Here is a 22,521-nt window from a genome sequence, read left to right on the forward strand (position 1 = left end):
ATGGAAGTGAAATGTGACAACATGCCCCATAGGTGGAACACATTGTAACATCTGAGGGGCACGTTGTAACTTGACCATATAACAGCTTAAAATATTATCTGATCGAATTTAAAAAATATACAAGACAAACTAAAATATGTTGTTTTATATACACATATATATTTATTTATTTATATTTATTTATTATTTTTTTTCAAATAAAATAATGGCATTTTTTAAGAATTAAAAATAATCTGATTTTGGAGTCTGACAATGAATACATTGCAACCATGCTTGGGACGGCCCACATAAACGAGAAAAAATGCTTTACATGTCTTGAAATAATAATTTCTAAACATTAAACACTGACTGTCAGTCTTTATTCACCTGTTTCTCGTTGTTTCTCATTAAAATTAATTAAAGTAAATAGTGCAAATTACATCGCTAATGTCATAGAATAGCACATTGTAACGCAGTGCTACAACATGCCCCATCTCCGCAACTGGAATTTAAAACTGGTTAGTGTCTTCTGCTAGTAAATCAAAGCATTAAAAAATTATCTGAACTGATAAATAACAGATTGGAGATTAAAATAATAGCAGATTTGTCTCATTTTAAATGAATAATAAAAACTGAGATAATAAAAATGTACTTAAACCAGAATTTAAATGTTACTATGGTAAAATAAATATTCAAACCACGTGTGTTACAACAAACACCCCGTTACTTTGTGCATCGCACTCATCGCAAGTTTATTGTTACATTTTTAAATGCCCTTACATATCTCTGTCACCATTATAAGTGTTTGATCACCACATTTGAGTGATCATTGCAAAAAATGTTTTTATGTACATATATTCTGTTTATGTATATACTGTATTCTATATATAGTACCAGTCAAATGTTTGGACACACGAATGGAAAAGTGTCCAAACTATTGACTAGTACTGTACTATAATATACACAAAGAATATCGGTATCTGCCCTTTTTTTTTACTCCCTAATATCGGTTCCAAAAAAACCCATATCGGTCGGGCTCTAGTTCACACGCAGTCATGCTGCGATCATTTCGGCACGGAATCTATTTCTGCTGTGCTGCACGTGCTGAATTAAAGTGGCAGCGCATTATTTGCGGTAAAAATTAACATGGATTGACACAGAAATTTAGTAATTACACCATAAATGCATATAATTAAATTCTACTGTTTCACAGTCAACACATGGCTTTTTGGCTAGATTTAAAACAAGGAAAAGTGCACTTTTAGATAAACAAGGCAATAATAGATGGCACTCGTGGTAGTAGTTAAAGTTATATTTATTGAGTTTAAACGTGAATATGTCTATGAAAGATTGTATTACTGTACTGTGATAAAAGAGAATCACAATGCTGAAAAAGCATTTTCAGAAACGTTTGGATTTGAAATCAAAATATTGGATAAATGTTGTGTTTGTGGTAAAACAGACGCGGATCAGGAGTGAACTGCAAACGCGTCCTGTGCGAAAGCAAAATGAGTCTGTGCTGCTTCTGCACCACATACACGTACTGTATACGCACTGCAGACGGAGTACGTGTGAACTTAGCGCAACAAATCTAGTTCAACACCTGAGGCAACGCCACAAAGAGCTCTATGACCAACGCATGGCAAAAAAAATCCCTGGACACGGGATTTTTTTTTTCCTGCCATATGTTTATTCTAGAGACATTTTGTTACACCTTTACTTAGTGATTATTTTGCCTTATGTCTGTTCTAGAGACATGTTACAGCTTCTTGATAAAGCTCTAATTGGTTTTCTTTTGGAAATATGTTTCAAATTCACACAATGCATTAATGACTGTAAAGCATGTCTGTGTGTGTCAAAATCGAAAATCGCAAAATTGATCAAAGAAATCGCGATAGGTTTTTTTTGTCCATATCGCACAGCCCTAAAATTAAACCACTTTTTTCTTTGTGTGAAGAACATTTTAATAATCAAAAGAACCCTTTTCACTATAAAGAACCTTTTGTGCAATGAAAGGTTCCATGGCTGTTAACAGTTCTTCATGGAACTACAGAGGCCAATAAAGACCCTTCAATTGCACCACTTGAATACACTTTCTGATACATTTGATTTTGCAGCTGATGTATATTTCATTACAGAATTAATTTCTGATTACATGTAAGAAATGATTGTTATGAACATTGTTATGTGGCCAGCTGTTGCATCAATGAAGTCTAATGTCTTTCAATAAAGATTATACTGATTTCAGAAACATAACGTTTCACAACGCATCACTGTTGCTGTGGTTCGATGGAGTGTTTCTGCGAGAGCTGAAGAGTGACGTTTTACTACTAGCCTAAACTTATTGGCAGCAAAACGTGTTGTCAGTTCGGAGAATTACTCAGCTGACGAAATGCTTTCTATATCCCTTTTGTAACTCATGTATTTACCAAACAGGAAATGATGCAACTAAGTGTAAACACAATCAGAATGTGTCTAAGAGGACCATGTAATAGATCAGTACAGCCTGATGATTATACATGAATCTCTGCCCCCAAACAATACAAATTGCGGGGCTGAGTGGCGGGAGTACATTTTATCAAATGTGTTGACCAGTGGAGATTTTACTAAGCCTAAAAGTGATGTTTAAAAAAAAAAACACATGAAATATTGCTAAAACACAATTTTAAAATACATAGAATATTTCACAATTTTATAGATATTTTAAAAAGGGTGAAATTGAGTGAACAGAACAGAACAATTAAATTCAATGTTTAAATCAAGAAATATAATTCACACTATGCTTTCCACACGGTTTTTCATTAGAACGCATAGGCTCCAATCCAATTAATGATAGCAATGAGTTATGCGCAAACTTGCTGAAATAAAAATGTACAAAAAAAATTGACAATTTTTACTCAAAATATTAAAAGCAACCTATTAAACATGGTGAAAAAAGGCTGTGCAAAGTTAAATTATGAACGAACTGGGGAGATTCCGATAGTCTGCAAAGTGGACATTGTTTTCAGGCCTAGTGAATACATTTGCCTATCACCGATAAACAGCCATAATTATCAACAAATACTTTTTCCAAATATACATAGATAAACGGCAACAAATTGTTGAATCAGAGTTTTGAATCAACTCACGACACAGAAATTAATCATACATAACTCTAACAATATTTTGCACTAAGAATGGCGCTAAACTATTAACAACACAGTGCATTAAAATCCTCACAATGCATCTTTATTTTAAAATGATCACGAATATATCCTGGATATTCAATATAGTCGCCCATCCCCTACTACAGTGAGAGCACGCAGGCAGAGAAGCGCTCAAGGACAACAACAGTCTCATTTCACACAAACACACCTAATGTGGAGATACAGATGCATAACAATGCTGCTCCATTTCAAAGCTGTGTAGATGTAGTATCAGACAGGAACAAACTGCAGACGATCAAAGACAATAACACTGAGGAAAAAAAGAAAAGCAGAACATGAGGTTGCAGCACTCACCGGTGAGAACAGCTTTAGCGGACAGGTCAGCCAGGTCCAGGGCAGACTTGCCGTCGGTGTTGCGGATGTTGGGATCGGCGCCGTGCTGGAGCAGAACTGTGCAGGGGAAACACAAGCAGTATCGTAACTCAGGCAGGCAGAGGCTGCTGCTGGGGCCGTTTGCACCGCTGACTGGGAGCGCTTGCCTCGGCATGGTGCAGACATAAACACACATCGCGCACCAGCGCGCCAGGAGCAGCAGTGAAAACAGCCCGCACGGAAAAACACACACTGCAGTGAGACGGGGGGGAAAAGCCCATGTTACTGAGAGAGAGTCCGACTCCGGGCATGTGACGGGAACTCTGGTATGAGAGTGGAATATCAAAGCATGTCTACCGATCCTCTCCACGGCCCCCTGAGAGAAAGGAACAGAGATGGAGAGAGCACTCTGCTATTGAGACCCAAGTAACGCAGAGCACCTAGAGCGAGCAGCGTCTATCAACTGTCTCCAATCCTCCCCCTCTCTCTGTACAACAACATACGCGTGTACACAGGCTAACGTACGCGTCCCCTCCCTCTACCCACCCCGTCTATTCCACCACCCACCTCACTAACACTTCCACACATCTCTTTGCTCACTACATCTTCAACACACAGATCTGTGGCATCAGAGAGGAACTACAAAGAATCCTTCTTAAAAAAATAAGCATCTCCATGCTTCAAATCTTTGGGAACATCCAGGAGCTTTGGACTAGTGATGTGCAAAACTACATGGTTTCAAAATCAACTAGTCGATTTATTCATCTATGCTAAGACTTGATTAATTAGGTTGATTTTGGGATCACCTGGACCTAATTTTCAATTTATATGTGCAGGGACAATTCAATGTACATGGAAGCATTTCTTTTACACAATACTAATTTTTGCTTTCCTCAACCATTATCTTAAAGAGATTAAATTTGTTATCTTAAAGCGTTCACCCAAACATGACATTTCTGTCATCATTTACATCACCTTCATGCCATTCCAAACCTGTATGACTTTCTTTTGCGAAAAATGCTTTTTCCGTTTTGGTGACCATTGAAAAACAACACGACACCGAAAATAATATTTCTAAAAATATCTTTGTTCCACTGAAGAACAGAATCATACAGGTTTGGGGCGACACGGGGGTGTGTAAATGAAAGCAGAATTTTCATTTTTGCTATTTAAAGTACCGCTGCTAAATATATAAACAAATAAATGAAATAATATTATACAATAGTTGACCTCACTAATTGACGTCTTGCTTGTTGCACAGTTTGTCAACCATCATGGCCCATCTTCTCTGAAAGAAAAAATTATGCTAAAGAACTGCAAGATAATTACAGCACTGTGGCAAAAAATAAATAAAATAATAAAATGATGATGATGATAATAATAATACTACATTTAAAAATCTAGAAATAAAAGTCTACAAAAACTAGATTTTTTTTTTTAATTAATTTAAAATGTTTTAATAAAAAAATATTCAGCAATGACGCATTAAATTGATCAAAAGTGACAGTAAAGACATTAAAACAACTTTAAAGATTTTAATCCAAGAATCCTGAAAAACACATATATATATACACATATCATACACATACACATTTTATAGGGCCCTAAACCTAATATTTGTTAAACTTTTAATAAATTGATGTTAAATTGTTAAGTTTCATGATTCCCCAAAGCCGTAAACCTAGGGGAAACACTAAGCTTTACGAGAAAGCTGTTCTCAAAACACTACTGTTACATCTTTAAAGCCTGTGGAAAAAAACAAGTGTTTTGTTTGGATTTGTTCATAAATCCTAGGAAAAGAAGTGTACCTAAAAAAAAAAGGAGAGCAATCTTGCATTGCGTGAGTATGATTGTGATGCTACTGCTATGCCAGTGACTCATAGGTCATCCATTTCTCATCACAAAAACAGTTTTGACAAGCATTAAACCCATGTGAAATACACCACTGCATCAAGGGAGGACTCGGGGTTTGATGCGGAAAAACACAGGCTGAGGAAAACGGTTTAGCTAAGTGGGAAGATACAGCTACCATCAACCCTCTCAGTCAAATTAATATGCACTAAAGGACCCACAGAGACCACATTTGCATACACTGGTGTCATGAAAGCACTTGAGCGGTGGGCTGCCATGGGGTTGGGTGGGCACAGAGGGTTGGAAGTGTTGGAAGCATGACGGCAATGGGTGATTAAAATTCGTTGGCGTGCTTATGACAGCTTGCCGATCCATCAGGCGACAGGCATCGAGGGGACATCATTGTAACCTCCGCGCTCCAGGCGCCCCCCCCCCCCACGAGATGCATCTACGTTGTCTGCATGCGTAATTAATTATACATGCTGAAGTGTAAAAGAATGCTGACAAAGCTATTTTTTTTGTCTGTATCTATTAATTTATTCAAAAAATACATTGCATTGGTTTAATTTGTGTATTAAAGTGAATTCTGATGCTTTTCAGGGAGCATAAATGTCAGTGTGATACAACTGTTCTGATATCATAACAAAGAAAAGAGCCTTGTTGCAAAGGAAACGGGTACCTACCTTTACAGAGTCAAGTTAAGGCTGGTCTGTGCCTGCTCAAAATTCAGTGTAAAAGACACAATGCTGCATCAAAGCCAGACTAAATTATGCCTGCTCAGACCCACCTCAGCCCCTTGTATCAAAATATATTGTTGTAATTGCTGTGTAAATGCATTCAAGCCACCTCTGAGGAGCATTAAACAGTCTGTGCAAAGACACTTTAAGGGATAGTTCACCTTCAGTTGCTGGTTCCCATTGACTTGCATAGTGTTACTTTTTTTCCCATACTATGGAAGTCAATGGGGACCAGCAACTGAAGGTGAACTATCCCTTTAAATAACACTTCAGAAGCACTTCTGTGCCGGTGTAAATTTGTCGTCTTATATTCAGGGTCTAGACTTTGACATGTCAATAATACACCCACAACACTAGGTGGCGCCAAATACGCATTAAACGAGTGTGCCATGAAATACGTAATGTAATGCGTGTTGTAAAGATCGCGAGTAAAAACAAAAGAAAAAGAAAACCTTACAGTTACCCTGATGGCACCAAACTCCCTTTGTGATTTTAAAACGTAAGACAGTACCCAGATTTGAAGACTACAGTAAGATTTAACTTCTACTGTTAATAAGATTTTGGTAGGCTACTATTAGATGGATAGCCTAAATGTCCAAAATCAGATGGGCTACCTGTTTTTGTTTTTTTTAATGGTATATCAAAAAGTGTAGGCCTATATGTTTTAAACGTGATTGTTGTTACATTTGACCAGTTTTACCATACTTTCAAAACAAAAATTAAAATAGGAAAAATATGCAATAGGAAAATAATTGAAGACAAAATGTGTTCTACTGAGAAAAAACAAGATTTGGTTTTTAAAAAGCCTTTTTCCAAAAGGTACATCTGGAAAAAGGGGGGGTCGTCTTATAATCAGGGTCGTCTTATATTCGGGCCAATACGGTAGTAGTTCATGATATCTGCAAAAAAAAAAAATTTATAATCTCACCTTGAATTCTTTTTACAAATTTTATGTTTAGGATGTGTATACTCTCAGCATGGTACATGTATTTTAAATGGACCGTTTACATTTTCTTTCTTTCTTTATCACAGACAACCTTACAGGTGCATCTCAATAAATTAGAATGTCATGGAAAAGTTCTTAAAACAAGAGACCAAAAAATGCAGATGAGCTGAAGGCCACTGTCAAAGAAACCTGGGCTTCCATACCACCTCAGCAGTGCCACAAACTGATCACCTCCATGCCACGCCGAATTGAGGCAGTAATTAAAGCAAAAGGAGCCCCTACCAAGTATTGAGTACATGTACAGTAAATTAACATACTTTCCAGAAGGCCAACAATTCACTAAAAATGTTTTTTTTATTGGTCTTATGAAGTATTCTAATTTGTTGAGATAGTGAATTGGTGGGTTTTTGTTAAATGTGAGCCAAAATCATCACAATTAAAAGAACCAAAGACGTAAACTACTTCAGTCTGTGTGCATTGAATTTATTTAATACACGAGTTTCACAATTTGAGTTGAATTACTGAAATAAATGAACTTTTCCACGACATTCTAATTTATTGAGATGCACCTGTATTTGTCATTGACCCTGGAAATGCGTTTTTAAAAATAATGATTAAGATGTGAAAACTCACATTTATTCAACATGTGTGAACAATGTTATTACTTTTTACATGACCGTCATACCAAATGACTTTTCAATAAACTGAAAACAGCATAACAGTTTTTCAAAACCAACAAAGTACATTCATAGAATTTGGTATATGCGTTTTAAACTACATTTATAATAGATGTATTTTGTTTCTTTCTTTATCGTGTACAATCTTATATGTCATTGACCCTGAAATAAACATAAAAATGTGTGCACAGAATACAAATGAAAGAACCCCAGAACCGACTGCTGTAAAACAGGTGCCAAGACCTACAGTTGGTCATAAGGACCTTCCAAATAAACAACGGGCGCCGCGTGCGCAGTAATTGGTGGTTGGAGTGTGATCAGCAGAGTAAGGTAATTACGACCGAACACTGAGAGGGCCGATTAACTGAGAGCTTCAGAGAGAACATGGGTGCTTGGGTTAATGCATAACCATGTACAAATCCCTGCTGTTCTAACAGCGCTCAGAGAGTATTGCAAACACGCATATATCTCAGACAGCCATCTCTGCAAACTGCCGTTCATTAAATTTCTCGACATACTTAGACAACGGTGAAAATGGCCATTAGTGCCAAGTGAAATCATTAGCAATTTGATAAACCCAGAAGGGAATGGAAGAATTGACTCGCAGGGCTTGCAAACACACATACACATATCCGGGATTGAAGGTATGCGCTGGAGACGTTTGTGATTAATCGATTTATTGATTGTTAATTTCATCCCTTGTGTGCTGTGCACAGTAACGGTTAGCCTCATTGGAAAATAAGAGTGGATGGCTACAGCTCAAGGCTATGAATGTGGGGAGATCACACTTGCTCATCCGGTAAAAAAGTCAGGAACGAGGTGGAGAGGTAGAAATAAAAATTAAAACATTGTCACCATTATCGTCATCCATCTTTGAGGTAAGGAATGACGACATGACCTGTAATTTCAAATTGCCCCAATGCAGCTTTGGGCTGATGGGCAGAGAAATTAACGAGTGGAGACCAGCAGCAATCCTAATTAGCAGAGGGGATGCTAATTATTTATTCATCATGAAAAAGGGCAAAGGTGACAACACTTGTTGGGTGCCAAAAGGATGAAGATAAAAAGGGAAAAAGCTTCAATAGTGAAAAACAAAGCCTAGTGTTGTTTATTGTTTATTTTCTTGGTCAACTAGTAAGTAATGCTTTTGGATTTGGAAAAAGAAAAATTGGCATAAATTACTGTAACTGTACTTGGTTTATAAATATAGGCTACGGGACTCCAGACTGCAACTAAAACTGTCACATTTGCAACCAAAAATATTAATTTGCGAGTGATATTTTTGCTGAGACCGCCACTGGCATAAAATTTACATGTTATGACTTAAAAATTTGCATGTAATGCCTTTTTTCCTGTTTGTTTTGTGTTGGGTTGGCTTTGTCAGCTGACAAATAGCTTTGTCAGCATTCTTTTACACTTCAGCATGTATAATTAATTACGCATGTAGACAACGTAGATGCGTCTCGTAGGGAGGGGGGCCGCCTGGAGTGTGGAGGTTATAATGATGTCCCCTCGATGCCTGTCGCCTGATGGATCGGCAAGCTGTCATAAGCATGCCAACAAATTTGAATCACCCCATTGCCGTCATGCTTCCAACACTTCCAACCCTCTGTGCCCACCCAACCCAAATGTAACGCCCCTTACCAAAATCGCAGCTTCAGCTTTCAAAGTAAATATCAAGTTAATAATGTTGTTAGTTTTACCATCAGTTCAAGCCCGAAAGGGCAACAGAGTCGCGTGACAGACACAGTGATGATGCAGTACACAAGCCGCGGTTAAGACCGCTGACGTGCTATGATTTCTGACAGACAGTTCGCTCTCCTGTGATGTGACCCTGTTCCCCTCTCACACACACACACACGACACATTACTCTGCGCTGCGCAAAACTCCACATTTGAACAGTCAATAGCAAATACTTAAACTAATAACAAAACATACTTGCAGTCGCTGATTCAGAAGCACCAGATTGTCAGCAAAGTCGGAATTGACCCTTTTTTTTTTTTTATAAATGGCCGTTGTGCACAGCCAGCCTTGTACTCTTCTAGGTTCAAAAAAACTGTCGTCCATAAAATGCGTTGCACAAATTCGAACATCTGGGTTGTGCTGTTCTGTTGTAAATAAATCTTAACCAATGATTCCTAATTGCATCTACTTCCGGAAGGCCAAATAAAGTGCTTTTGCTTTCACACTAAAACACACCGTCTCCCTGACATGGCTGCATCAACACGACTGCTGTTCCTGAAACCACGCCTTCTTTCTTTGCGTGCACATTTGGGCGGCATTATGCTAATATTTCCACATAGTGACGTAGATATGTGGGGGCGTGATAGAACGAGCCGTTTTAGGTAGGCATGGTTGACTCTTAACTTTTATAAAGAATATCTCTTTGGATTTGAGACTTTAGTGTTGGCAACTTTACAGATCTTCTTTATGCACCAAGAGCTTGTAACACTCCAAAGAGAAAGGAAAACTTGAAATCGCATCATAGGACCCCTTTTAAAAGGGGTTGGAAATGTAACGCCTCTTACCATAATCGCGAGCTTCATTTTTCAAAATAAATGTAAAGACACAGCTCGAAAGGGGAACAGAGTCTCGTGACAGACACAGTGACTCCACTGTGTGATCTCTCTCTCTCTCTCTCGCTCTCTCTGCAAAACTCCGATTCCTAAATGCATCTACTTTCGGAAGGCCAAATAAAGTGCTTCTGCTTTCGCCTAGAAACACACAGCTTCTCCCTGACATGCTGCTTCAACACTAACTGCGATTACTGAAACCACGCCTTCTTTCTTTGCGTGAACATTTGGCCGGCATTATGCAAATATTTCCACATAGTGAGGTAGATATGTGGGGGTGTGTTAGAACGAGCCGTTTTAGGGGGGCGTGGCAGAGTCTTAAATTTGATAAAGAATATCTCTTTGGTTTTGAGACTTTAGTCTTTGCAACTTCAGGGATCTTATCTATGCACAATCAGCTTGTAACACTCCAAAGAGAAAGGAAAACTTGAAATCGCATCATATGACCCCTTTAAGGAAACTTTTGACTTGTCTCCCGAGGCCACAGGAGGGCGCCATTCACTCTGATTTAAAAACATATGAGATGCAGTGAAAAGGAATAAACCTCCACAAATTCGTGAGGTGTTTTCTAAAAGTTTAAACCGTTTTAACTTTGCATGGCTACATCTCTTGTGTGAGACGCGAGTGCAGCAGTCGTATTTGTCAGTCTAAAAAATGCACTGAATATGCATTCTGTGTGAATGTCTTGGTTTCGGTTTTAACCTAATCAAGATCTTCTCCACATTGAGCTTCTATATTTCTCTAATATTTTGAATGCATAATGCAGCAACTGCGCGTCTCGTGGGCTAGACTAACAAAACATTAAAATGCAACGTCACTTACATCATCATCACCTCATCTCGTGCTCCACTGAGGACACTCCCTGACACACTCCTAACATTTGATTGTACTATTTTGCATTCAAATGCAAATGTTTATTTTAAATTCGACTAATATTCATTTTTTTATTCACAATCTCCTCATCACAGGCAGTCACAGCACTCAATTCAGCATGTGTTCATGTTTGTGTGTGCTGTCGGCGTCACTCAGAAGACGTGCACTATATCGAACATTTTTTATATCGTTATCGAAGAAGGTGTACCTTCGATAAATATCGATACCGTTTTATCAACCAGGCATACATACATATTTTTTTATTTTCTTTTTTTTTTCTACCCATCAAATCCTGAAAAAGGCTGTATCCCTATTTCCACAAAAATATAAAGTGGCAAAACGATTTTCAACTTTGATAAGAAATGTTTCTTGAGCAGCAAATCAGCATATTAGAATGATTTCTGAAGGATCGTGTGACACTGAAGACTGGAGTAATGTCAGCTGGAAATTCAGCTTTGCATCACAGAAATAAATGTTTTCATATATTATTTTCAAAATTATATTTTAAAATAAAACAAAAAAGTTACTTTAAATTGTACTAATATTTCACAATATTACTGTATTTTTTTATTTAAAAAAATGCAGCCTTTCCCACTCAAACTTTTGAACGGTAGTGTGTAAATGTATGTGTACTGGGGTTGGGCGATGTCTACCAAATTGGCATTGGACGATGTCTACAGTGAAACATCGTGATGGACGATGACATCGGGGGGTGGGGTTAGGGGTGTGCCCGAAGCGTGAAACAAATAACGTTCTACGGAGCCACTAAAAGGTTAGCCGCTTGCTAGCGGTAGCCTGTTGCATTACATGAAAGTTCACTTACTACATACACGGAGTAAGGAGAAATATGTGATAGGACGATGGCGAATGATTTGCTGATGCTGAGCACCAATGACAAACATCTAATCTTGTCAAATGTGTGGTAAGTACTGCCGCTCCATAGTCCTTGTGATCACGAATCTCAAACGTGAAAGTGAAAGTAAAATGAGAGCGCGCAATCGAAAGCGCTTTCAAAAGCGGCTCCCTGATGCCCGCAATTTATATACAGTCGCCTATACTTACCCAACGATATAATTGCGAGAAAACTTATTGAAATTTTTTTTATCCTCCCATCTCGAAGGCTATTTATTCCCTTTAGGGTTTCCGTTGAACACTTCATTTCCTTTCCAAACACGGAACTGGGATGCGGCGGATTGCGGGAGAGGGGGTGGGGGGATGGTAGGCCTGGGTGATAAAACGGTATCGATATTTATCGACGGTACACCTTCTTCGATAATGATAGAAAATTTTTTCCGATATAGCACACGATATAGGCACGTGCTATGAGTGACGCAGACAGCACACACAAACATGCTGAAATGAGTGCTGTGCCTGCCTGTGATGAGGAGATTGTGAATAAAGAATGAATATTGGTCGAATTCAAAAATAAACATTTGCATGTTAGGAGTGCATCAGGGAGCGTCATTAGTGACGCGCGAGATGCTGTGATGATGATGTAAGTGACGTTGTTTGATTTTAATGTTTTGTTAGTCTAGCCCACGAGACGCGCTGCTGCTGCATTATTCATTCAAAATATTAGAGAAATATAGAAGCTCAATGCGGAGAAGATCTTGATTAGGTTAAAACCGAAACCAAGCCATTCACACAGAATGCATATTCAGCGCATTTTTAGACGGACAAATGACTGCTGCACTCACGTCTCACACAAGAGATGTATAGAAAGCCATGCAAAGTTAAAACAGTTTAAACTTTTAGAAAACACGTCACAAATTTGTGGAGGTTTATTTATTTTTCGCTGTGTCTCATGTTTTTAAATGCAGTCTGTGTGAATGGCGCTTCGGCTCTTTGGATTAAGCAATGCATAAATACATGATGCTGTTTTGTTCATAATTGTTTATGCAATTTACAAAATTATATTTTATTTTTATGAGTTAATTTAGATGTAATGCACGTTTTTTTATAGACAGATATTTCCTTGCGTTGACAATTTAAATGTGCTGCATTATTTTGCTCATTGCACCCTCCTGTGGCCTTGGGATGTCAAAAGTTTCCTTAAGACCTATTTAATCTGCATATAAAACATCAGAAATTAGATAGGTTTAATTTTTATTTTGTGACTGTAAAAACTAAAAATATTTGTTGTTTGTCGCAATAAATTGGGTTAATTTAAAAATACAGTGGTTAAATGTAAACATTTTTTCTATTGCTCGGTTTAAAAAAAGGTTATAAAAATGTCAATAATTATCGATACGAAACATTATATCGTTGATAAATGTTTTTGCTATATCACCCAGTCCAAGGGGAAGGAATCACGATGTCAGCTTAACATCGTGATGGCTGTCAGCCATCGGCGATGGACGGTGGCATCGTCTATCGGCCCAACCCAAATGTGTACACACACATAAATATATAGGCCTATATAAACTAGTGTTGGCCGATTTGGTCATTTTTCATATCGTCATATCGCCAGGCTTTGAGATTGCGATACACAATATTATCATGCATGGGTGGGTGAGGCAAGAGAGAGACTCTCTGTACTTGTCGTAGACTATTTTATAACTATTTGCTGTTTTAAACCGCGCATGCATGAGACAGAGAGAGCCTATGGAAGCACCAATAATCAAAATAATATACTTTCAAACATACTGATAAACTAACATGTTAAATTTAAAAATATTTAAAACAGATAGTTCATAATTATATATTCGGATACAACAGTCTTACATTGCTATTAGGACCGCGCGTCCTGTGACAAGTTTGCCGCATTGGCGCACGGAAGTTATCAGTATAAAAGGTCTAAAATCAGTCAACTGTGAAAAATATAAATATTGGACATAAACGAACACGTTAAATATAAAAGTATTTAAAACAGGTAAGTCAGGACTGCGTGCCTGTCAAAAGTTTCCTTAAGACCTATTTAATCTGCATATAAAACATCAGAAATTAGATAGGTTTAATTTTTATTTTGTGACTGTAAAAACTAAAAATATTTGTTGTTTGTCGCAATAAATTGGGTTAATTTAAAAATACAGTGGTTAAATGTAAACATTTTTTCTATTGCTCGGTTTAAAAAAAGGTTATAAAAATGTCAATAATTATCGATACGAAACATTATATCGTTGATAAATGTTTTTGCTATATCACCCAGTCCAAGGGGAAGGAATCACGATGTCAGCTTAACATCGTGATGGCTGTCAGCCATCGGCGATGGACGGTGGCATCGTCTATCGGCCCAACCCAAATGTGTACACACACATAAATATATAGGCCTATATAAACTAGTGTTGGCCGATTTGGTCATTTTTCATATCGTCATATCGCCAGGCTTTGAGATTGCGATACACAATATTATCATGCATGGGTGGGTGAGGCAAGAGAGAGACTCTCTGTACTTGTCGTAGACTATTTTATAACTATTTGCTGTTTTAAACCGCGCATGCATGAGACAGAGAGAGCCTATGGAAGCACCAATAATCAAAATAATATACTTTCAAACATACTGATAAACTAACATGTTAAATTTAAAAATATTTAAAACAGATAGTTCATAATTATATATTCGGATACAACAGTCTTACATTGCTATTAGGACCGCGCGTCCTGTGACAAGTTTGCCGCATTGGCGCACGGAAGTTATCAGTATAAAAGGTCTAAAATCAGTCAACTGTGAAAAATATAAATATTGGACATAAACGAACACGTTAAATATAAAAGTATTTAAAATAGGTAAGTCAGGACTGCGTGCCCCATGACGTGCCCTGTTAGACTGATAATTAACTGCATATTTTTATAATAACGATGAAGAATAAGCATCAATATTTTTGTTAATGTGCTGTAAAGAAAACGGAATACTGATGAAGATGCAGTTTTCGGCATGTTCATTCATACACCTGTTCAAGAAAAGATGTCTCCAAAAGATGTCTCTTTTAGCACTCTTGACATAATTTGTAAATATGTGACCCTGGACCACAAAACCAGTCATGAGGGTAAATTTTTCAAAATTGAGATTTATACATCATCTGAAAGCTGAATAAATATGCTTTCCATTGATGTATGGTTTATTAGAATCGGACAATATTTGGCCGAGACACAACTATTTGAAAATCTGGAATCTGAGGGTGCAGAAAAATCTAAATATTGAGAAAATCGCCCTTAAGGTTGTCCAAGTGAAGTTCTTAGCAATGCATATTACTAATTAAAAATTAAGTTTTAATATATTTACAGTAGGAAATTTACAAAATATCTTGTGACCTAATGATTTTTGGCATAAAAGAAAAATCTATAATTGACCAATACAATGTATTTTTGGCTATTGCTACAAATATACCCCAGCAACTTAAAGGGGTCATATGATGCGATTTAAATTTTTCCTTTCTCTTTGGAGTGTTACAAGATCTGTAAAGTTGCAAAGACTAAAGTCTCAAATCCAAAGTGATATTCTTTATAAAAGTTAAGAGTCAACCACCCCTACATAAAACAACTCGTTCTAACACGCCCCCACATGTCTACGTCACGATGTGGGAAGATTTGCATAATGCCGCCCAAATGTTCACGCAAAGAAAGGCGGTGTAACTTTGATTCTTGCTGTAGTATTGTTGTTGCCGCCGCCGCCGCCATGTCGTGAAGGCACAGCGTGTTTCGATGTGAAAGCGAAACTACTTTGTTTGGCCTTCCAAAAGAGGCGATATCCGCTTCGTCATGCCTGGAGCTGATCCATGCTGGTCGCTGAGGAAACACATCAATTTCGCGCTGTGGATCGCCGGATCGGCTTTCACCGTGGACAAAGCGAAGCCCAGCCCGGGGTCGTCACATGTAGTTACCGCAAGCCCGCCAGCTGCTCCTTCGTCGAATCCGCCGCCCGCGCCGTTCTCAAGCCCCCCCGCCTCCGCTCACTCTAGCCCGCCGTGTGTTTCGTTGTGAAAGCGATATGTGCAAAACCTCTTTAGCTATTAATGTTTACAAATAAAAAGTGGAACTAATACACGTTTTTAAAACATGGCGCTCACGCACAAAATGTATGTGTGAACAACAATGTCCGTCTGCATGTTTACATTTAAATAAAAAAAAAACGATCAAAAAGCAATGCAAAAGCATTCCACTGTTCCATTGCATGGTAATAGAATATAACCAAAGCCAAAAGTGGCCATATGTCCTGTCTGAATCGAAACACACCTTCTGGTTGAGGCACATGCAAACATCCTGGTAAAGCTAAATGTTTCTTTTGGTTACTGGCTCTATTAAAAACCAACCAAGCCTGAGGATTATGAACAATTAGGGCGTCAACCAGATATGAGGGAAACAAACGACACATTGAAAAGAGGTTGCCTGGTATGCTTTAAAGCAATGGGCAACAACAAAAAACAAACCTCTATTGCTTTAGGCGCATCAGCATAAATCTACAATTTGAACTAACTTCCCTCTATAAGGCCTATCTTGCAGAATGTTGTGATCAATACTGAATCAAAAATATCTCAAGGACAGAAGTTTTATTTCCAGCATACTCTAGACCAGTGGTACCCATCCCTGGTCCTGAAGGCACCACAACACTGCATGTTTTGCGATCAAAAAGCAATGCAAAAGCATTCCACTGTTCCATTGCATGGTAATAGAATATAACCAAAGCCAAAAGTGGCCATATGTCCTGTCTGAATCGAAACACACCTTCTGGTTGAGGCACATGCAAACATCCTGGTAAAGCTAAAAGTTTCTTTTGGTTACTGGCTCTATTAAAAACCAACCAAGCCTGAGGATTATGAACAATTAGGGCGTCAACCAGATATGAGGGAAACAAACGACACATTGAAAAGAGGTTGCCTGGTATGCTTTAAAGCAATGGGCAACAACAAAAAACAAACCTCTATTGCTTTAGGCGCATCAGCATAAATCTACAATTTGAACTAACTTCCCTCTATATGGCCTATCTTGCAGAATGTTGTGATCAATACTGAATCAAAAATATCTCAAGGACAGAAGTTTTATTTCCAGCATACTCTAGACCAGTGGTACCCATCCCTGGTCCTGAAGGCACCACAACACTGCATGTTTTGCATGTCTCCTTAATCAAACACACCTGATTCAGATCATCCGCTCATTAGTAGTGACTCCAAGACCTGAAATTGCTGTGTCAGAGAAAGGAGACATGCAAAATGTGCAGTGTTGGGGTGCCTCCAAGACCAGGGTTGGGAACCACTGCTCTAGACTGATGTATAAAAATGTGAGGTCTACTTGTACATGGAATGACTCAGCCTGTCTAAAGCGCTCCAAAATAAGTTCTCTGACGAACAAGTGCAAAGATAAAAGCCAGAGAACATCTACTTCAATCTTTTTTTAGATTGAGTGAAATTACATGCGTGTCCTCAGGCCTCTGAATTCTCCCTAAGATTGTGCAGATAATTCTTATCTCAAAGTTTTTAAATTGGAATTTTCTCCCATTTACTTGGATTATGCTAACAACGTAGCAAGTGGCGCTCTGGATAAGATTGCTGTGAGCAGCAGACTACGTTCTTTTTGAACAAATTCGGATAACTAAAACAAAGAAAATACAACCACAATACAATTTAAAATACCCTTTTCATTTTAGAAACAAACTCAGACGCAAATCTGCAGCCTAATTACGTAAAACACAGACTGGGAAGCACATCAAGCTGAAGCATATCATTTCATGATCTTCCCATTGTAATGCATGAAACAGAGGACTGAAATGTTTAACAGCATTCCACCATCACTAGGGATGTAACGATTACCGGTTTGACGATAAATCATGATAAAATTCCCCACGGTTAGTATTACCGTTTCATATTTTAATTATCATTATAACCATATTCGATTACCGCGATTAGCATAAAGCACAGTTTTAAGTAACAATCTCATGTGCGCACATCACGCAGAGTAGTTATGTTTTGTGTGAAAAGACGGCAGAAAAGCTGAGAGGTTTTAAAAGAGCGCTAAGGGCATAGGCGCCGATCCCTGAGCACCCATGGAAAAACACGAGACAGTCTCCGTTCATGTTAACCAATAAGAAATGGATTGCAGCTTTTATTCTCATTTTCATAGTTCATTTGAAGCTGTTTTTGGCGTTATTTTAATGGCAAATGGCAAGAGTGCATTATTGTAATACGAGAAGATGCCAGCACGAATCTCTCGGCTTGCTCTCCCATATAGTGATCATGGCTCTGCGCTGATCAGATATTACGTGTGTGCGCCCTCAAACTTTGTACTGTGTACACGCGAATGAGTGCTTATTGTAAACAGGTATTTATTTATTAAATCATTTTATTTAGTGAAGCGCAACCCTCATAGAAAGAATGTGTGTATTATTTGGTAACTAATGTATTTGCAGTCCGTGTGTTTCACTTCGCAATTGGGGGTTGGGCACCCACCCGCAGAAACATAAATCGGGAATTATACAAATGAATATATGAATGAATTAATTATATGAATGTATCTCTGAAGGTTCTGACTGTCTTCAGAAAAGATTCGATGGCATTTTGTTTTCATCTTCGCTCCATGTAATACCTAAAGGAAGTGTTCTTAATCGCAATACTGCTTTGTCCTCGGAGGTTACGGGAAACAGCTCTAATTCAGTTTTCCCATAAGCGCCACCTGCTGTCAGCGAGTGGATATACAGAGAGTTACACTTACATTATGCCTGTGTGCAGTTTCTGTCTGGCCAAAAACTAACCGAATTTGCATGCCCTGCTGTAGCCTAAATTTTGACCGGTTGATGAAAATCAAGCTTATGGATTCGACACATTTATTTGAATTCAGATAAGTTATCTAGAAATATTTATGGAGCAGATAAAATACATATAATCATTAATTAATCAATTATCATTTTGGCTTAACCCTTTTCTTTATTTAAAGACTGAAATGTGAGGTTTACCTTTTTATGAAGCTTTTTCAAAGCTTTATTTGAATATTTACATTAGATATTTGAACATGCTATTAGTTAAACATTGGTAATGTTATTGTTTTAATGATTATGCAAACAAAAATCATTTTATTTGTTGTTTGTTGATTTTAAATATAAAACTTGAAGTGATTAATGTGGCAGTCCTTTTGGAACATTTCCAGCACATTTTAACAATACCGCGATAATACTGATAACCATGATAATTTTGGTCACTATAATCGTGATAAGAAATTTTCATACCGTTACATCCCTAATTCACCACAATAAGGCCTTTCGCACCGCAGGAACCTTTTCATAGTACCAGAACTAATTGTGGAATACCCACTTTTCGGCGTGTTCGCACCGCCGAAACTGGGAGTGATTTTAGTACCGGACTGCCTTTTTCGAGAACCAAATTAGCTCCTACTCCGGAGCAGGGTCTAACCAGCACAACTGGTACTAATCGTGACGTAAGTAGACATTGATTGGACAAACGCATATGAAAACCCCCTCCCCCGCCATGATTTAAAACGCCATGTAAACATACTGTAAGCATGTCAACTTATTTCGCAAGTATGTAGAACAGCGATAGACAATAGGCACTTGTAGCAAATGTAGCACTGCCAGTTGTCGTTGGAGATTCTTAGGCCTCCTTTCAATCGCTTTATGTATACGTCGACATTCCATGTCCATTATTGTGAAACCCGCGAGACACAACAAAAACACAGCTCCGATCACAGCGTCCTCCATCCTCCTGTTGTTAACGTAGATCTTTGTTTCTGTTGTTGACCCCGCGCACAAATGACGTTGCTGTCGACCGGCTTATGTCACTTCCTAGTACACACTCTCGGTGCGAATGCAACCCTTTAAATGGTACTGGGAAATGGTTCGCGCAAAATCGTCCCAGTACTTTAGTACCGTACATTTAGTTCTGGAACTAAAGCGGTGCGAAAGGGCCTATTATCGGCTCTCTTCACCCCTCAGATGCAATGTTACATTTCTCATGAATACCAAGCAGTAAAGATCTGATTAATGACTGAGAGCTGTGTAATAGTGTCAGTCACCGTGACTAATCAAGAAGAATGCCACATGATTAACCCATATTGAGGACTGTTCCTCAGGCAAAACACAGGAAAAATTAAAGTCATACATCTTCAGAATTCACTAAGGCGAGATTGTACCATTCGTCTCCTCAATCTACGAAGCTGACATGTTCCCCATCCGAATCCAAACCAACACTTTCAGCTCGAGAAACACGTTTCAGGTTGCACAAGCCAACTTTTCCGATGATATACCATTGTTATCGATGTAAAAGAGACAGAAGAAGGGGGGCTTACCGATGCATACGTCAATTTTGCCCTTGATGGCGGCTTCATGGAGCGGAGTGTAATTCCAGTTGTCTCTGGCATTGGAATCGGCTCCTTGACAAAGCAACAAGCTGACCACCTCGGCGTGACCAAAGGAACAGGCGTTGTGCAGCGGGATCAAACCTCCATCGTCTCTTGCGTGCACATTTGCCCCCGTCTGCAGGAGATGTTCCACAACGTCTTTCCTTCCAAAACCTGCGAGACAAAAATGTCAGTTAATCAGGTTTACAACATACATATCAGCCACGTCTAGCAAGAAAATCATTTTACACTAGTGCTGCTGTTCTTTACATTGATTGTCAAAACTTATCTATGATTTTAGTCATGATATGAGAACCTGTTTCAACAGAAAACTGCTTTATTTTGGTTTGTTTTGGTTACAGACCGAGAATACTATTGGATATGAAGAGGAAGGAAATAAACCGGTTTCCCACAATGACGTTTAATATGTGTGTACAAGGATCATTCAATAATTTTTTTTGATATAATGCATGCATTATAAGCATCCTAAAGAGGCAAATACCCTTCAGTGACATACTTATTCCAACAAGAAATGTATTAGTTTACATTTAAAATAAAATATGTTTGGCAAGTACAGTTTTCCTTTCTGTGTGTGGACATATTTCCTACTGCAACAGGAAGCTGGGGCGGGACATATCAAATGGCTCCTTAATTTGCTTTAAAACAGCCTCTAAATAACCTAATGTAGTGGCTGCATTTACAAAGAGCATTTCTAGTTGAGCATAAAATGAAGAATGAACATGTATATAGAAATTTCAACATTACTATTATTAATTTTTAAAACAGTGTTTTGGCAGCTCTGGAGGATCACAGGTAACATGAAAGGGTCCGGTTTCAGTTTATCATACAATAATGCGAACCAAAGTAAACATGAATTTTGGACATTCGAGGACAAATTGTAACTTTATTACGATGTTTATTACTTTCATCGATCATCTCCCGGTGCACTGCGGTTCATTCAGCCTGCATGTTGAACTTTATTCACTTTCGGAAACGCATCAAAAGAAAACAAACACGAGCAGACCGATTTAGCTCGCGGGGTGGTTCACTTTCTACTAGATGTTGCATTCTGTTGGCCAACTTGGTCAAGCTCTACTTTATTCCCCTTGACCCCTATTCCTTTAAACCCATCTTACCGTTTATTTAGCGAGTTAAACCGTCTACCTGGCTGCTTTCCAGGTCGAGACTGATCGCAAACACTTATTTATGTATTTAAAGTTACCTGCAGCGAAGTGAAGCGGGGTGGACTTGCGCCCGGCCATGTCCTTTGCGTTTACATTGACCGAATCCACCAGCCTCTTTACCCGAGACACGTCCCCATTCCTGCAGGCCTCAAATAGCTCCCTGAAAGCCCCACTCGTCCCGCAGACTCTGCCTCCAGGACTGGCACTACCGGAGTCGGGAGTGGAGTCCGCACTACTGCCCCCGCCGGTGGTAGACGAGCTAGTGCTGCTCGAGCTGGAGCTGCTGCTGCTGCTGAGGAGCGGAGCAGAGATTTCTGCAGTGATCTCCGGATCCCCGATGCTTTCCGGCTCCGCACCAGCCACAGAGCCGCCGGTGTCTGTGGGTGATTCTGGAGGCGTGAGGGGACTGGGGTCGGGTCTTGGTGGGGAGGATAAGTTTTGTTGTTGTTGTTGCTGCTGGGAAGTGCGACGAGACGTCGCCATTTTCGCACTCAAATCCCCCTCTGGCAGCGAAAACAGTTTGGGGAGAACTTCCGGGAAGTGTCAGAGTAAAACTTCCGCTTGCAAATGACCAAAACGGTCAAATATATATATATATATATATATTTATTTATTTATTTATTTTGCTATCTGTGTCTTATTACCATGGTAACCACAGTTTCCGCCAAGAAAAAATTCAGGGGAGGCAATTTTGTTCTGAATATAATTAAGAGAAATGATAAACGCTCTGCAAAGTGTTATGTAAGGAAATCTGCCTAAATATCAACAATAATATGACATTTTTTTAAAAAGGAAATCAAAATAAAACAGTTTACCATATTAATTCCTGCTATTATTGTTGATGGTTTGTTTCCAATGCCTACCTGCCTAAACCCCTCTAAAACCAGTTCTATGATCAACCAA

The 22,521-nt window shown here is 38.6% G+C and overlaps 1 protein-coding gene across 3 annotated transcripts in view; it reads right to left on the reverse strand.

The window, feature by feature from the left end:
- LOC107591704 (tankyrase-1-like) overlaps positions 1-22,191 on the reverse strand; it is a 113,902-nt gene extending 91,711 nt beyond the window's left edge. For 2 of the 3 annotated variants that reach the window (XM_016280932.1, XM_016280931.1), the window contains exons 1-3: positions 21,657-22,185; positions 20,384-20,608; positions 3,480-3,575 (exon numbers count right to left, since the gene is read on the reverse strand). In XM_016280932.1, the coding sequence (XP_016136418.1) occupies positions 3,480-3,575; positions 20,384-20,608; positions 21,657-22,101 (766 nt within the window). In that variant the 5' untranslated portion in view covers positions 22,102-22,185. Of the gene's footprint in view, positions 1-3,479; positions 3,576-20,383; positions 20,609-21,656 lie in introns of all 3 variants that reach the window. The other variant, XM_016280934.1, reaches the window with a different exon arrangement.
- Positions 22,192-22,521: the final 330 nt, after the last annotated feature.

This window comes from Sinocyclocheilus grahami, unplaced genomic scaffold, assembly GCF_001515645.1.
Source record: "Sinocyclocheilus grahami isolate Dianchi unplaced genomic scaffold, SAMN03320097.WGS_v1.1 scaffold145.1, whole genome shotgun sequence".
Classification (NCBI taxonomy): Eukaryota; Metazoa; Chordata; class Actinopteri; order Cypriniformes; family Cyprinidae; genus Sinocyclocheilus; species Sinocyclocheilus grahami.